Source organism: Salvia splendens, chromosome 7, assembly GCF_004379255.2.
Source record: "Salvia splendens isolate huo1 chromosome 7, SspV2, whole genome shotgun sequence".
Taxonomy (NCBI): domain Eukaryota; kingdom Viridiplantae; phylum Streptophyta; class Magnoliopsida; order Lamiales; family Lamiaceae; genus Salvia; species Salvia splendens.
In genome coordinates this window covers 5,648,229-5,665,679 of record NC_056038.1, presented here as the reverse complement: position 1 = coordinate 5,665,679, position 17,451 = coordinate 5,648,229, and the positions used below count along the sequence as shown (strand labels likewise).

Genomic DNA, 17,451 nt, shown 5'->3' with positions numbered 1-17,451 from the left:
CGCACCGTTTCGAATCCCACCTTTCCAGGATTCAACGGCCGGATTTTACTGTCGCATTTAATGCAGTCACATGCAAGGCACGTCCCCTGACGTCAGCCTCCCCCGTACCTTTATCCAGAATGCCGAAGTGACTCGCTTCGCCGAATTGATTCACTTCGTCTTTCGGGGGGGTAGTGATGGGGTACGGACTAAACAAGCCCAACAGCAGTGACGGCCCATCAGCCCAAAGCCCAAGGAAGAGTATGAGTTCGGCATTACCAAAGAGTTCGGCCCCAGCCTACAGCTCGGTAAAAGCCAACCAATCAAGCTCTACTCTCAGGTCGGCAACCAAAGCAGTTCGGTCTCAGTAAGAGTTCGGCCTCAGCCTACAGCTCGGTAAAAGCCAACCAATCAAGCTCTGCTCTCAGGTCGGCATCAAGCTCTACTCTCAGATCGGCAACCAAAGCAGTTCGGTCTCAGTATTCGACCGAACAAGGAGTTAGTGGACCCATACAGGATTTCCACAACTTCCAACACACCCACTACCACGTGGTGTCAGCTCAGGCCACGATCGTAGGCCATGACCTACGCTACATGCAGGACCTCCATGACCTCCACGACATCCACAACCATCATGAGTGGTGATGCAAGCCACGATCTTAGTTCAATGTATAAATAGAACTTAGATCAGATAGAAAAAGGTTAAGCTCTCTAGAGATAAAACACCATATAGCAAGTCTGTGTTGTAAGCTGTAATCCCAGATCAAGCAATACAATCTTGCCCTCCCTTCTTCCCGTGGACGTAGATTTACTTCAGTAAATCGAACCACGTAAAATCTCTGTGTCGTGATCTGCATTTTCATTCTCTACCAGCATTTACAAACATCAGAAATTCGCGGATCCATCATTGACAAAATATTTAATTTGACATCCAATTATTGACTCATAAAATTAATAGTAGTATCGTATATGTACATCTACTAAACAAGAATCTTATTAGATGCCACAACATTTTTTTGGCACGAGTTTTAGAAAACAATCTTTTGTCCCATTTATCTGTGTTTTAGAATTTGTGTAAATGATATAGTAATTTGCATTTTAATTGATGTTAAATTGGCTAAAAAAAAGACAAGAATGGGTTATATCGAGAAATGATTATGTGTCTATCTTTTGCCAATCTTTGTGAGAACCAAGTTCTCATTGCTATTTTACTTCTTTATTTGAGTTAATTGTAATTTTTTACATGAAAAAAATATTTATAAAAACTTACATGTATTTAAAAGCAGTAGTACAAAAGATTACATGAATTTAACAAAAAATGGTATAATAAGTTTAAATTTTAAAAACACCATAAATAAATGTTCATGAAAACAGTAAAAAATGACAACTAAGAGCATCCGCAGCGGTGGCGGTTGGCGCCACCGCCGTCCGTGCCAGCGGCAAGGCGAAGGACCGCCACCGCTGCAACCGCGCCGCTGGCACGGCGCTGCTCGATGTATCGAGCACGTCCGTGCCAGCGGACGCACACGTGGCGGTCTCCCATTCGCCAACGGCATAGCCGTTGGTTTCAAACATTTTTTATTTTTATTTTTTTAAAAATCGGATTTTTATTAAAAAAATCGATAAAAAATAAAAAAAAAAAATTTCACTTCCCCAAAAAATTATATCCGTTTATAACCGTTTTTCCCCACTTTTTAATTTTTTTTTTTATTTTTTTTACCCCAAAAATACACACTTTCATCTATAAATACCCCCAATTTCACTCCAAAAAATTCACACTTTCACTACACAATTCTCATCATCAATCTCTCATATCCATTTTCATCTTCCTCTCACACCCTACAACACCACTATGTCCGGTAACGACGACAACCCAAGCGGCTCTCACGGTTGGAACCCCGAATGGTTCGGTTCGCAACCGTTTCATAGTCCGGAAACGGAATATTCGGCCCCTCCTCTCACCCAAGATTCGGGCGTTCCGAGTGGCTACCGGCCATACCCAATCGACGATCAAGGTGCCTCCGATGGGCGCTACGGGTGGACACCGGAGCCTAGGCCTCGCGCCCCTTCCCAAATGCCGAATCCTCCATCTCGCGCCGGTGTCCGCACACCGTACTCACCGGCGGAGATGGAAAGATTGTTCAAGGCGTACTTGGAAATCTCCGAAGATGCGGTGGTTGGAACGAACCAATCCGGCGATCACTTTTGGTGGCGCGTCTCTAGCCGGTACAATGCACACCGGCCGCCGGGAACGATCGAGCGCAACGAGAGTATGGTGCGCAACTGCATCGGCCGAGCCAACGAAGAAATTGGCAAGTTCAACGGCTATTTCATCCAGGAGTCCCGGAATGCCGGGAGCGGCCGAAGCGAGGTCGACATCATCACCGCCTCGCTGAGCACCTACCAATCCATGAACGGTAAGTCGTTCAAATATCTTAACGTTTGGCAGGAGACGCGGACGCACCCGAAGTATAAGGGAGGCATAACATCCTCCTCTAGCGGCTCCTCCAAACGCTCACAGTCGGCATCCCTATCCGACGCCGGCGAAGAAGTGGCTAGCCAACTCGCCGAAGCTAACTTGGGTAGCCCCGATGCCCAACCAAGCGGTTCCCGACGCCGACCGCAAGGTAGGAAGAAGGCGGCGGCCGAACGACGTCGCGCCGCGACTCCATCTGCCCCTGCTCCCGAACCCGCACCCTATGTTCCACCTCCACCCCCGAACAACTCGTTGTGGGCCCTTTTGGCCCAACTCAATATGGCCGATAGGTCAACTATGACCCCCACGCAACTTCAAACGCACGAGTCCATGATATTGGGTCTCCAAAAACAATTGGGGTTGGTGCCGCCGGATGCGTAGTCTTCCTCGGGTTATATTAGCCAATAATTATGTAATTTTTAATTTTTAGGAGTTTAATTATGTAATTTTTAATTTTTAGTATTTTAATTATGTAATTTTTAATTTTTAGGATTTTAATTATGTCTTTTTATTTTATTTGTAATTTGTTATTTTTATTGTGGTTTTTTTAATGAATTTTAGTATTATGAAAATGTTTTTGTGTAATTGAATTTTATATTAATTGTGCTCGTCCTTGCGGAAGAGCACAGTTGTGGGTGTTGTGCTCTTGACAGAGAGCAGGCATGAATAGTACCGCCCGGGCCCACAACCGTGCCGCTGGCAAGAGCACGGTTGTGGATGCTCTAACCCTTTATAAAAAAAATTTGTACTACTATAAAGAATTCGAATATAAATCTCAATTAACCCCTTTTGCTTCAACTAGATTTATTAGCTGTGTGTTGAAAGCTGAGCAAGAAACAAACATGGCAAAAAGCAGGATAGTTACCGTCGCCGCGCTGCAATTCGCTTGCACCGATGATGTTCTCACAAACGTCGAAACAGCAGAAAGGTGAATCCTCTTCTTTTCAGCATTTTGTAATTGTTTTTGCACCTCTGTATTCCGTGCTCTACGGAGCATTAGTCAGTTGAGATTTTGGAGGAATTTTAATCCGTTTAACATGAATCAGTGATTTATTTTGAGCGTTGTGTTATAATTGCACTTCAGTCGACAAGCTAATTAGAAACAATAAAATTAGTGATTTCCTGAGTTCGAGCGAGCAGTTAGTGGTTGAGTGTTGATTGGTTTATAGTTTTTCTAATAATGAATTGATGATTAATCTGGGACAATTGATATTTACTCGACTTGATATCTGTAAATGTTTTGAAAAAGAATTGCTGGGAGCCATCATTGATCTATTTTTTGCCTTTTTGTTTTACTCACTTCTTCAAAGCTTTCTATTTTGAACCTAAACTCTTTCCGAGTCCTGATTACATCATTCACATTGTGTTTCCAGTGCTATGTCTTTTAGTGTTTATAGTCGATACGTGATCATGCTATTAGTATTACATTGTGATATGCCGCATCAATAGCATCAATGGAGCTTTAACCTTATAATTTTCCCACAGGGCCGTTTATACATCTTAGCCTTGCACATCGTCAGAAAGTTGTGGCATTTGAATACAGAAATAACCGGAATACTTTTGGATGCAGGTTGGTTAGAGCAGCTCATAAAAAGGGGCTAATATTATTCTGATACAGGTTTGTAATCTTTGAGAACAATATTTAATTCATTGAAACCATTATAATCTCCATATGCCTTTCTGGTTGCTCTTGCTATAGTTTGTTTCGTGTTTTCTTGGATTTTATTGCGTCCAAAATTATTTTCATAATTTTACTCTAGAATTTAGGCTATTTTATGGGGAATGTGAATATTTTGGAAGAGTCTTATGTAATCAACGATTCTAACTTTCTTGGACTTTCATCCCACATGCAGATGACTCCTTTCTTGTTAGTTTTCTAGTGTCCTGCAGACTCTGCACAATTTAGCGCTAGAAGACAGCTTGAAAACTAGTCAGGATTATTAGTTGCTTTGGTGGCTAGGGAATTTTTTTTGTTATAAAACTTTTTCCTAACCTAGTCCCCTTGTCTTCGCTCGTTGCCTTTTTTTTATTGAATTAGGAGAAACATTACCCTAAATTTGTATTTTGCTCAGATCATCCCAGGTGTTTTACTTATTCAAACACATTTTAAATGACCCAGTCATTATTAAAGTCATACAAACTCATACTGACTTAGTTAGCAATTTGTAAGCTATCTGTTTCTAGGATTAGATTCTAAATGGTACACCTACCCGCCTGAATGTCTCTTAGGTTTCCATTAATAGATAACCCTTTGGTATTTGAAATTCTTATGAATCTTAGAACTGAATTTTAATATGATGCTACTATCATGACAAAGAACGCAGCATGCAATTTTAGGACATCAAGCTTTACCTCAATGCAGATCCAAGAATTAACTTTGCTATAATATTATCAATGGAGGGAAATATATGGGTTTGGTGGATACTCGGTTGAAGTAAATTTAATGCAAATCTTTCCATCCCCAATCTATTTTTACAAAAAAGATTCAAGATAGGATAAAGAACCACCCATCTACATCAACGACCTTATGTCTCTTTCTGTGCCTATCTACTCCTATTATTTTTTGAGTTGTGCTTATGACATTGCACCTTCAGGAGTTATTGAAGGTTATATACTTTTGTCAAGCACAAAAGGAAGACTCTTTCATCGAGCTAAACCTCGTAAGGAGCACCCGACGATACTGAGGTACAAATTTTCTACTCTAGAATCCAGAAAGATATTTCACCTAAAACCAAGCAGTATGCATCTCTAAGGTTTGTTGGAATTCAGTATGCAGAAACTAGCAAAAGAATTGGGAGTAGTAATTCCAGTTAGCTTTTTTGAGGAGGCAACAACGCACATTATAATTCAGTAGTTGTGATTGATGCTGATGGTACAGATCTTGGACCTATACAGGAAATCCCACATTCCAGATGGGCCAGGTTTGGTTTTGATTGATTAATTCATCCAAGATCGTATTTCCAGCAGAAGGGTTTAATTATGAGTGATTATGCTTTTTCCAGGGTACCAGGAGAGTTTTATTTCAACCCAGGCGACACTGGTTTTAAGGTTAGGACCATTGAGTTGAATGATCAGTCTGATTCTTATCTTTATCGAACCTATAATTGTGGTACTGTTGCTGATTGCTTCAAACCTTGGGTGATGTAAACGTCAACAGGCCTTTCCAAACTAAATTCGCCAAGATTGGAGTTGGTAGATGCCTTTACATCTATCTCACCATCCTTCATGGTTAATTTGTTTCAAGAACCAGAGTTATTTAATATTTGCAAATTACCACAAGAGCAAGAATAACATAGAGTCTCCTCAGCCCCTGAGCTTCTAATTTCTGTAGTCTAGCTTATGCGGACTGGTAAATACTAGGGATAGAGTGCGAAGCAGCTTGCAACCCTTTAGCGAGAGCTAATGATTACTTCTTGTTACTTGTAAGGTATTTGCTGGGATCAGTGGTTTCCAGAGGCAGCTCGAGCCATGGTTCTTCAAGGGGCAGAAATATTGTTCTATCCTACTGCCATTGGTTCTGAGCCTCAAGATGATGGCCTAGATTCTCGAGATCACTGGAAACGGGTGATGCAGGGGCCATGCTGGAGCTAATTTGGTGAGTTTCCAGAGCAGCAACCATCTTTACATGAAAAGATTTTGAGCATCTTATCAGTTGTTCTGTTCAGTCATAAGATATGTTGTATGACAAATACCGTATTGCAAGCACAGTTTCTTTTATTAACCATGCATCAGATCATAATTACTTTTGATCCCATGACCTCCATGCTTTATTCTCCTTTTTTAATGGTGAGTATGTAGGACAGATGATGTTCTCTGTTTTCCTTAGGCTTTGGATATAAGTTTGCCTCCTTTGGCTGGAACTTGTTCATAAGGAGGTTCTTTTCTTGTTTAACGCTCATTAGTGCAAAGGTTTAGTTCCTTTGATTGGATGCAATTTATGGCATATTTTTAAATTTTGAAATTGCCAATGCACTCTCATTTCCAGTATGCTAGTAGCCATATGTTTATACCTTAATATTCAGTTCTTATCTTTGGAAATCAACACTGCCTCCGATCCTCTCCAAAGCTAGTGTGTAAGTCTTGATGGAAGAAGGAGGAAACTAGACTCTTTCAGCAGTCTGGCCCTGATTTAATTTCAAATCACGTCCTTTGATGTATTTATCAAGTCGTGATGTCATAGTGGTAGCTTTTGCTTTCACATTTAACCCCATATACCTTTTATACATACAGGTACCTTTAGTTGCATCAAACCGCATCGGTAAGGAAATCATAGATACTGAACATGGCAAGAGTGAGATCGCATTCTACGGGAATTCGTTTATAGCAGGTTATTCTTTTGCCAAAATTGATCAAAATTTTCAGTTTAACACCCTTTACTCCATACTAAGAGGATTTTGAACATGTGTTCTGTTGAATAGGCCCCACTGGAGATTGATTGCTAATGCTGATGATAAAAATGAAGCAATTCTTGTTGCAGAATTTGATCTGGACAAGATCAAATCCAAGAGACATAGTTGGGGTATATTTCGCGATCGACGCCCGGATTTATATAAGGTTCTGCTGACCTTGGATGGCAGTGACATTTCCCTCTGATTCCATAGAAACTTTGGCCTTGCTTAATACAAAGATTTATGATTTCTTTGTTTGAGCCCCTTTACTTTCTTGGGACGATATCCGGCCAATTGAGAAACATCACCGTTTCAATAATGTGACCCTCTTCAGTTATCCAATTTGCAGACTTAGTTCGATGAAAATATGCTCTTTTGGTTCTGAATTGTGTGATCAGTGGATTAGTGCATGTTTTGGAGTTTGTTAACAGAAATACAATAGTTTAGCTTTATAAATCGATCGAGTGACAGTTCTACTAAATTAATATGTTATTCATGTCTCAGAAATTGATTAAAAACGTAATTTTAGTCTGCTAGCGGATTATGTGTGGTATTTCTACCCGTATTGATTTGGTGACTTAGAAAATTGAGATATCCTCTGTTATCATATGTAAATGACAATGTTTATGATTTTGATAATCTGGATATCTCAATTTTTGGAGTAATTAAAATATACACGGGTCGAAATGCCATGCAGCTGCAAACTAGAATTTTGGTGGTCGAACTTTGACAAGTACATGGAGGAGGCTTAAAGAGTGTATGAATTGAGGTCTGAGGTGAAAGTCCCGAAACAGAAAATGGTGAAGGATGAGAAGAAGAAGAAGAAGAAGAAGAGTTGAACTGTACAGAAAATGGAAAAAGGAAAAAATATAAAAAGAAGAAAAAAAGCAGGCGTGTGCTGTGTTCTCTCTGCTATGAAGTAGTAACATTTTATGAATTACTAGAGCTGTCTTATTTGAATGATTCAAAAATAAAGAGGTGGCATTGACATTGATGCAAACAAGACTTAATTAGCTGGTGCCTACCTATGGTGTTGCTGTTATTTGCAGGTGCTGCTGCTGCTGCTGCTCTTCTCCTCCATGGATGGTCTCGACGTCGCCATCCTCCTCGTCGGAGTGAACGACGTGCACCTTGAGCCGTCCGTTCTCGCGGCAGGCGTGCAGGAACTCCTGCGTCGAGATTCTGATCTCCGTCAGAATAAACCTCCCATTCTGCCTTATGGGCTGCAAGCACCTCTTCCCCATGCAAGATATGGGTGGCGGAACCCCCCCGTAGTTCCTCTTGGACCTCCTTGCCGGATTCCTCATCTCCTCCTCATCCGACGACAGGGAGGACGTGGGAGAGAGCGTGAAGAGAGGGGAACGCGGGGTTGTAGGATCTCGATCCTTGAGGTATGGCTGACCAAATATCTCTGTAAAGGAATGGTGATGGTGATTGTTGTCTCCTGCAGCAGCCTTCATGGATTGGATGTGTTTCCATGAATTGTGGAATGATGGATTTTCAGGCAATGGCATCTCAAACAACTGCTGTAGGCCGCCGCATGTTGCCATTTCATTTGCTTTTTCTTGGCTATAATCTAGAGATTGGTGATGGTGGTGGTTTGGTGTTGGTGTGAAGCTTTTCCCGACCCCATTAAAGAATAATGAGAAATGGGAAAAGGGGTGAAATATGAAAGAGAGTACTAAATTCTGGTGAGCATTATGTGGTGTATGGGCAATGAAGGGTAGATCCCAGATGGATGTGTTGATGAATTCAAATATTGGCACTTTAAATGCGGGCCACCTCTCATTTTCTCCACAAAAACCTATGTCTATTTATCCCGCATCAGATGAGAATCAGTTAGCCTAACCCACTTCACTTTTGACTCATTTTTATACAACTAATACCATATCACACCACCGTGATTCCGGTTAATAAACGATCGATTTTGTCTCATTGTTTCGGTCGTTTAAATATAAGGTAAATGGTCGATTTTATCCCATCGTTTGGATAAACTGTATACCTGAAAATATCCTACTTAGTACCTCATCGTTTCATTTTTTTAGAATAAAATGTCAAGCAAAAAGTTCATGGCGCCGGAATATTGACGCAACAATCCAAATCACACATCGATTAAGTTATCTATGTGTAATTTTGGGTAAACTTAATCTATGGTTGGGCTAACTGACGTGTAATTTCGGCTCTTAAGCTGATATTCTGATTACTAGAAACGTTTGCATGACATTTTATTCCAAAAAATGGAAAGATGGATAGCAATTGGTGACTATCTAAATGGTAAAATATTTTTGGATAGACATCCTAAATGACGGAATAAAATCGGCTATTTATCCAAAAATGTATACATACAAACGTTTATGTACCATGTATGCAAAAAAGATTGAGAAGTGCTCAAGCTAAGTTGCACGATGCATTAGTGTACAAAGCAATCAAACATGCCAACTTCTCAAAATTGCAATTGGCTTCAAGAATTTAATTTCATAGAACTGCAAGTCATTAGATGAATTCAATATCAAAACATGAAACTTTACTTTTCTGTCTCGCAAAAACGGCCTCGTCTTAACTTTCAAAGCAAAAATTAATTTACTGAATAATAAATCATCATCATTATAAAAATACGAGACAGTAGAGAAAAGCAGGTATAATTTGAACTAAAAATTGATATTTACCCCAAATTTGGTCCATCCAAGAAACCCATTGATTTTGGACATATATGACGCAAATCATCCAATCATACTCTCTCGAAAGTCAAACCACATGTAATCTTCAAATCCACATATTTAAAAAATCCTCTCTAAAAAAATCGAATCATACATATTTAAAATTATAAAAATGAAGATTACTCCTAATTGAGAGCAATGAAGATTACTCTCAAATAGGAGCACAGAATAATAAACAAGAACTAAATAGTAGTATTATTTCTAAAGCAAACACAATTTAGTGATAGAAGAGCGAAAGAGTGTGGTGTGGGTCCTTACACTCTTAACGCCAACCTTCAAACCATTCAGTCATTGAGTTAATACGGCTCAAGTTGCTGCTTTCTTTACACTTGATCTCCATCATCTTCTTCATACCCGAACCTGCCGCAGCTTCACTTGCCGGCTTAGATTTACCCGACACGCCCGCCTGCTTCCCTCGTGCTCTCTCCACCCCGATTCTGAACGACTACTCCATGGCCTCGAGGAGTTCCACAAGTGACACTTTCTTCAGACTCTTCGCTGCAAGACGAATAGCTGTGATAATCCTCATCACTGACATTTTCCACTTGGCTCGTCTCCCAGTCAGTGTCTGAACCAGGATCCTCTGCCACAAAATCGTGTACTGTCTCTTCAGTTGATTCAGCCCAACTGTCATGATACATAGTCGAAGAGCTCTGGTTCCCGTTGTCGCCAGGAGACTCCATGTGAGGAATAGAAGTTGGTTCTATAACCGACTCTTCCCTTTCTCGTAGGGTCTTCTCTATAAGAGTCTTTAAGAATTTGATAACTTGTACAGCATACATCAAAGCCGTCAACGGGTCAGCCATCTGTAACCAAACCCCAACGGTATTAGAAAGCAAAACATAAAAATTTTGTAGAGAGGTGATCATAAGCACGCCATATATAACCCTTTTCCGTTTCTTTTTCCAAACTCAAATAGCACTGATCACCAATCTCTTGCAACGGAGTCATTTATCAAGATTAACCTGAATGCTACAGTTAATGGGTTTATAGAAAGGCAAAAACTTGTGTGCATACGGATGTACCATGCATACACCTCGATTATGGTTTATTGGGTCAACACTCAACATACTGACTAAACTCAAAAATTTCTGGTATGGGGCATCAAAGAGGTAGGAAAATGCGGTTGGTGTCAGAAACTGAATGCTGAGTTACCTGTGTCATGTTAGGAGCGAATACCATAGCGATGTTGTGAGAATTCATCTTATTAAAAAGTTCTTGCTGGACTACATCTGCCATTAGGTTGATTGCCCAATCCAAAAGAGCAGCTTCTGTTGGTGGTAGAAGCCTTATGAGCGCATCACAGTCGTCCTCCGACTGGCATTGCATCACCTGCTCGGGTGAAAGAGAGTCCAGTAACCCACTTGGAAGTTCTCTGAACCAAGCCTACAAAAATCAAATGAGAAGCATTAGTTAGAGATTCTGCAACAGAAAGCCATAGTAATCTTCCTTGATGATCAACAGTTTTCTTGATTGTGCATGTATTTATGTACATGTATGCAAACAAAACTTTCCAATAGAAAGAGTGTGTTCATATACACAGCATTTCAAGCTGAAATAGATCCATTAACTAATGCATTTGAAAATTGACAAATAAATCAGGATTAATTATCTACTGCACTTGAAGATAAAGACCAGAAGAACTCAAATTCAAAAACAAACCTCAAAGACTAAAGCTGGACCTGGATGAACTCATATTGGCCAAAGTAGAAAAGAAAAATGGTAGGGAGATTCAACATGGTGCTGCTCAATGAACCTCTGTAATACTTACAAATCGTGTCTTATGTCGGTCATATAGGTTTTAGAGCACCGACACATAGAAAAAGGGATGGAGAAACCAGTCCATGATTTGACAATTGAAATCAGTTGAATGCTACCTTCAATTCCCTGTTGTCAATAGCTCTACTTCCGATTAAATCCTAATGCATCTTACATAACTAAAACTTAACTATTATAATCTGCAGCTATAAAAGTTTCATGTGAACCGACATGTAGTTCTTCAAACTCCTAGTTCATCCTGTTGATTGAGGGGGTTCTACAAGACAACTCCTAAAACTACGAATTCAGACAATCGAAAAGGTAAATTATATAGCTTTACAGCCTTCATCACAAAACAAACAAGAGCACATCCAGCTCATAGGCAAGGTTAGTTGGAAATCAGGGAAACTAACAATAAGTCATGAGACTGGATATAACTGAAATGCTAACTATTAGTATATCATATCAGGAACATGTTTAACATAGGTATGCAAGCAAAAGTATCTGCATAAATTATAAATAGAGGAAGATGGGTTCAGCAGTATAAAAATGGTTAGACGCTAACAATACATAAACAAATTTGATGCAAAAGAGCCTCGCTACAGCCTGTAAGTTACCTTGATTAGACCTGCCAAACAGTGTACATCAGTCCCTTCGGGAACTACACCTCTGCTTAGTTGGTCCCTGACAAACTCCTCCTGGCTGTTTCCGGCAGTTATTCTGAAAATACCTTCGGCCTGCAAACAAATTGTGATCACTGTGAGAGTCTGGTAGATCAATACAAACAAATCAATCACTGGATATGGCAGACTGAAGCCTGCAGCTTTTGGGCACAAGAAAGTAAATGTGATGCACCTGAAGGCCATGTTGAGAATACAAATGCCTTTGCATAAGCAAGAGGATAGTAGGAATACTATTGCCTTGATGATCATAAGATAGCTGCATTGACTCTGTAGAAACTCCAAACACAGTTGCACTGTCCAGTCCACAGATACCCGTATCAGAAGTCCAGTGAAGAAGGAGAAGGATAGCAACAAAATAAAAGATAAGTCGACACAAGCATTTTATAGAAAGTATGTCAAGTAATATCCGGGATCTAGAATTCCAACCAAAAGAATGCAGATAATAGACAACCATAACAAATTATGAAATGTAACTAAACACCACACATATTCATCGCTAAATCCATCCATTTCAATGCTCAGTGTAACTGTGTAACCCAAAATTAGAACCAAAAATGTCAACAACAGCAAGAGATCAATTTATGTTCCACATAAGAAACACCCCATCAGATAAAACTTGAGCGCTTAATTACATACCTAACTGAGAGGGAAGTTTCATTAATTGACATGGGGAGGAATGAATGACCATCATAAAACAATTCCTATTTATAAACTGCTTTCTAACAACTAGAGTTACTATTTACTAAGACATCTACGATAATACAAATAGGTTGCCTAAATCATTCTAATAGGAACCATTTCCATCTTATTTATTGGATTAGTAACATAAGCAATAAGTGTCAATACTCAACCTAATCAGATTAGTTAAACGATAACTAAAAAGATCATAACGGCCAAAAATAAATTACACCAAATGGCCAGTTAAATAAAATCATTCAAATAGAGCAAAATCAGACACACAAGAAACAGTCCAACAAGCATTGTAGCAATTCAATAAGTAAAGCATGATTAGTAGTAGTATATACCTAGCACTTGGAGCCCTCCTGGGAACCTCAGGTTCGAACTCAACAGGCAAGCCCATGAAACCATCAAACCTATCAAAAGTGACATGATTAACATGCTGTACATCGGTTGGCCAGCCGATCTCCATACCACCGCCACCGCCGCCGCCGGTTGAGAAGCCATCGGTTTCGGTTTTGCAAGTCACCCAAAAGCTCTTCCTAAACAGAGCAACCAACAATGCCAAAACGGAAAGCTGATCCCTCCTCTCATTATCCCTCTTTTCCCTCACTTCCTCCTCCTCTCTCATCCTAGCACCGACCTCATCTCCCCCATACGGTTGAAACAGAGCGTGATTGTGATTGTGATTGTGCGTGGGCGTGGAAATCGAAGGGGGGGATGAAGAAGAGGGTGACTGCAGCACTTCTGTCATAGTTAACAAAAAAAACGAGAAAAGTTGAATAGCTCTATCCCTCAAGATTCGGTTTTTCGATCAAGAAACGAAGTGGGAAAGTGAATGTATGAAATTAGATTCGAAGAAAGATGCGGGCGGCCATGCAAGAAAATGGGGGTGAATTAGATTGGAATGGGAAGAAATTGAGGAGGGGTGAAATATTAAATGGCGAATTGAATTGAAGGAGTGGGATTAAAAGGAATGGTATAGCGGGAGACGTGGGAATCACAAAAGGGATCTTGAAGACTTGATGGATGGCACTGAGTTAGATTTTGCATTCAAGTATGTGGCTGTGTTGGCGTTCAACCCATTCTCATTTCAAACGTCACTCTCTCTCTTTGTCAATAGCCGCATTCTCGTACATAATTACTATATCTGCTGCATCAAATTTTGAACCAAATTTAGTGGTAGATTTAAATAATTATATTCAGTATACGTCGATTACAATTTAGAGTAAGTTGAACATTTTATTTTGAAATTATTAAATATTTATAAGATAGTACAAGTATATTATTTATATACAGACATAATATACTCAATATAGCAATCATAACTTTAGAGTGAATATATTAAATTGAATTGGAAGGCTTCTAGCAAAATGGTCAAAGGTTCGCCCCCGTCTTTGAGTATAGAACTATTTTTAAATTTATGGTTCTATTATTCTCCTTTCGAGCTACCTACAAATCAGTAAGAAAATAATCATTTAGTTCACCGGTGGAAATAGCCCGGCCTATATGGTGACACCAGATAGCATGCACAATCCAGAGCAAACCAATCAAGGTCTGCCACATCGCTTATGCAATCGCCTAAAATGAGTGGCCGTGACTACGAGCTAAATGGCATTTTGTTATATTTGAAAACAATATGTGCATATAAATTTTAGCTTGGAATGAGCAAAATAAAGCAATCTCATATTTAGCTAAAACCAAAGTGTTGCAAGCAGGCAGCAGAAGAGCCGAATTATCATATTTCGGAGTTACTTATGATTATAAAACAAAATGCAATGGAGTTAGTTTGCTATTATTTCGCCAACATACTGCTTTCACTCTCCTGATATCTTCTCAGTCCTGCACTTCAACAGGTTTCTTCTTTGAACCCAGGTACCATCCAACGGCAGCCAATGCGGTACCGATGCCAACAACAACACCGTAGTTTCTGTGCTTGTCAGTTGAAACATTAGGAGTTTCAGAGGTGCCGCTGCTGCTGCCACTTGGTTTAGCATCAGCTACGGACCCTGATGCTGGGCCCTAGGAGAAATCACAACGCATGATGAGTTGGAATATATTGGTATTCACAACTCACAAGAAACAAAGATGTGAGTGTGTGTGGTGTTTCACAGGATCAAAAGAAACTCAGTATCAAAATATCTTATTCATGGCAAGGGAACGTCTAATAGTATTAAAAAAATTAAGGACAAACTTAGTTAACTTTGTGCAATGTAGATTATGTCTACCTTCTGAGCAAGCTTCTCCAGCTTCTCTTGTTCCATTTTCTGCAAAAAATTGAAAAGTTTTGTAGTAAGCAAGATCATTAAAAAAACTTATTGAATCACAGTCATAAGCATGTACCCAAGTATGCACAACACTTTCTGGAAAATAGAAAGTAATCAGCCATACCGTGTATAAGCAAGCACCCACCCAAAAAAAAGACCACAAGTAACATCTACCTACGGCAGTAGGAAATCAGATTCATAAGAAGCAAACCATATGTTCTAGGTTTGAGCTATAAGGCAGTAGGATTCAAATTCCATGGCTTTTAGTCACAATTTAACCCACTCCATCATCAACTAGCCCACTGCTTGGGAACAATGTGAACTATGCTCTCATATAGTCATATTCAATACCTAATGTAATTTCAGCTATGTGGTGAACCTTACTTTATGGTCAAAGTGTACATTTGGAATCTAAAGCTTCTAACAAGTTGTTTAGTTTCTTGACAAGAGAGCTGAGAAAGATGAGCTAAATGCAACTTGCCATGAAAACGGCCACTAGAGAATATGCTGGTCAAGCCTACACCTAAATATGTGATACTCAAAAAAAGTTCACCTTAATGTAGATATTTTCAGCAGCCTTCTCCTCCTCACTGAGGACTTTGCCACTGCTTGATAGCCTGCGCGAGATGTACCTAGCAGCCATTCTAGTCGCCATGGAGACACAATATATTCCTGTTCAAAAAAATTTTGGTCAAACCCACAATGTGACAGATCTGTTTATTAACAATTTGACTATAGTATCTTAGATCTTTTCAGTCAGTAAGGTGCATAAATTTCTGAACTACAAAAATTACTTCACCAGACCAAAATTGCATGCTCAACAGAATACACAGAAAGGTTTCAGTTCAACCTGTTTTCTTCTGTCAAATACATGGCCTGTGTCAGCAAAAGAGGAGGTTCAAACTGTCCTAACTAAATAATCCAGTGCTGTAAATGCATTTTAGCTAAAGAATTGGAGCATTGACATATTTTTTGTCATTTTTTGGCACTATGCACATTTAGCCCAAACTGCTGCAGCTCACATACTATTGCATAGTATTGGCATTTGAAAGCCTCATCTTTACACACCATTCAGTTAAGACAACAGTCACAGAAAAATTAGGCTATACAGTACTCTTAAGTTCAGAACTGAGTAATTAATAAAACAAGGCAGCCACAGCTGTTTGTCCCTTTTCAGAAATTTCTCCATTTACAAGATAGATAGCTGTTGGTGAACAGTTTTCAGGAAAAGCTTATAAACCAGCAAAACATGTGTCAAAGAAAAAGAGGAAAAACTAGTACTACTAGTATGTAGTGGGATAGTCAACGGTACATGTGTAGTTGTGTCCAGACCACAGAAAGACCATATCCTAATTTCCAATGAACCCATCAATAGGATCAAAAGATTCAACTCAAAATAGTCGGAAGCATTCAACAGCAATGAAATGGAGATAAATTCAACCTTTCTAGATCATTTAGAAAAAATCCAAATACAAAATGTATCAACAAACCATTAAAACATTTATGCTCTTCAAAAGCAACTCCATCACATGATCAAAGTTAACTTAATTTGAAAGATAGATCAACCACCACTCATGATTCATTATGACACTTGAAAACTCCATCAAATTGAAAAGAAAATCACCAATACATAAGAAAAAAACTGCCGAGAGAATCCTCTTAATTTCACAAAAATTAAAGTCCAACTTAATATTGATGCACACAAAATATGTATAGGTAGGCATCAGATGCCGCCTTGCAATCTGAGTATAACACAATAACATCAAGTAACAAAAATACTGCAAATGAAATGGAAACAGTGTGCATGTTACTTCGAAACGAAATACAAATTACATCCTATACCATGAAACCTAAATAACCAAATTACTCAGAGCCAAATAACCAAATTATTTCAAAATTAAGGAAACTACAATGCAGAAAATGTAAATGACGATCAAGAGAATATGAGTGTCATACAAATCGGAGTCGGTAAACATAACACAAGCACCGCCTAAAATTCGAAAATTATACACACAAAAAATGTAGCGATTAGAACAGAAAAGAGCTTCACAGCTGGAATGAATCTGGATAACGCATAGATAAGGATAAATGCATGAGATTTCGTGTGTAAATACCTAAAATGCAGAGAGATTGAAGAAAGAGATTCAGAATGAGAATTTGTTTTCTCCAGGTGTGGTATGTGTTGTGTTGAAAGATCAGAGATTCAGAATGCCTTTTTAAATTAAAAATAGAAAAAACCAGCAAATAAAGAGCTTACTTGCTTGATTCTTGAATATGGGCCAAAAAGTAAGCCCGTATAGTTTAGGCCCATTAACATATAAAAACTATTTTTAGGACTTGCATTTTATTAGTTAGGAAATGAAAATATTAAGAAAAAGTTAGACATAAATTTGACAACAGAAAACATTTCATAATGACTTCATATGAAGCAAATGGTTTATTTAAAAAATGAAAAGATGAACATCATCTACTAGGGTAAAATCAATAATTTTTGTTCTAAAATTA

At 39.0% G+C, this 17,451-nt stretch overlaps 2 protein-coding genes and 1 pseudogene across 2 annotated transcripts; 1 reads left to right on the top strand and 2 right to left on the bottom strand.

Annotated features, from left to right (window-relative positions):
* The first annotated feature begins 3,238 nt into the window (after positions 1-3,238).
* LOC121742715 lies at positions 3,239-7,324 on the top strand (annotated as a pseudogene).
* A 429-nt stretch (positions 7,325-7,753) lies between these two features.
* LOC121742716 lies at positions 7,754-8,745 on the bottom strand. Its single transcript, XM_042135950.1, has 2 exons — positions 8,130-8,745; positions 7,754-8,099 (listed from the first exon to the last, which is right to left on the bottom strand). Exons 1-2 carry the CDS (start codon positions 8,391-8,393, stop codon positions 7,869-7,871), a joined length of 495 nt encoding a protein of 164 aa, XP_041991884.1. The 5' UTR covers positions 8,394-8,745; the 3' UTR covers positions 7,754-7,868.
* An 805-nt stretch (positions 8,746-9,550) lies between these two features.
* On the bottom strand, positions 9,551-13,790 carry LOC121741184 (rho GTPase-activating protein 5-like). The gene is made up of 5 exons (XM_042133880.1): positions 13,027-13,790; positions 12,174-12,294; positions 11,936-12,055; positions 10,716-10,946; positions 9,551-10,366 (listed from the first exon to the last, which is right to left on the bottom strand). The coding sequence occupies exons 1-5, from the start codon at positions 13,431-13,433 to the stop codon at positions 9,950-9,952; spliced, it is 1,296 nt and encodes a 431-aa protein (XP_041989814.1). The 5' UTR covers positions 13,434-13,790; the 3' UTR covers positions 9,551-9,949.
* Positions 13,791-17,451: the final 3,661 nt, after the last annotated feature.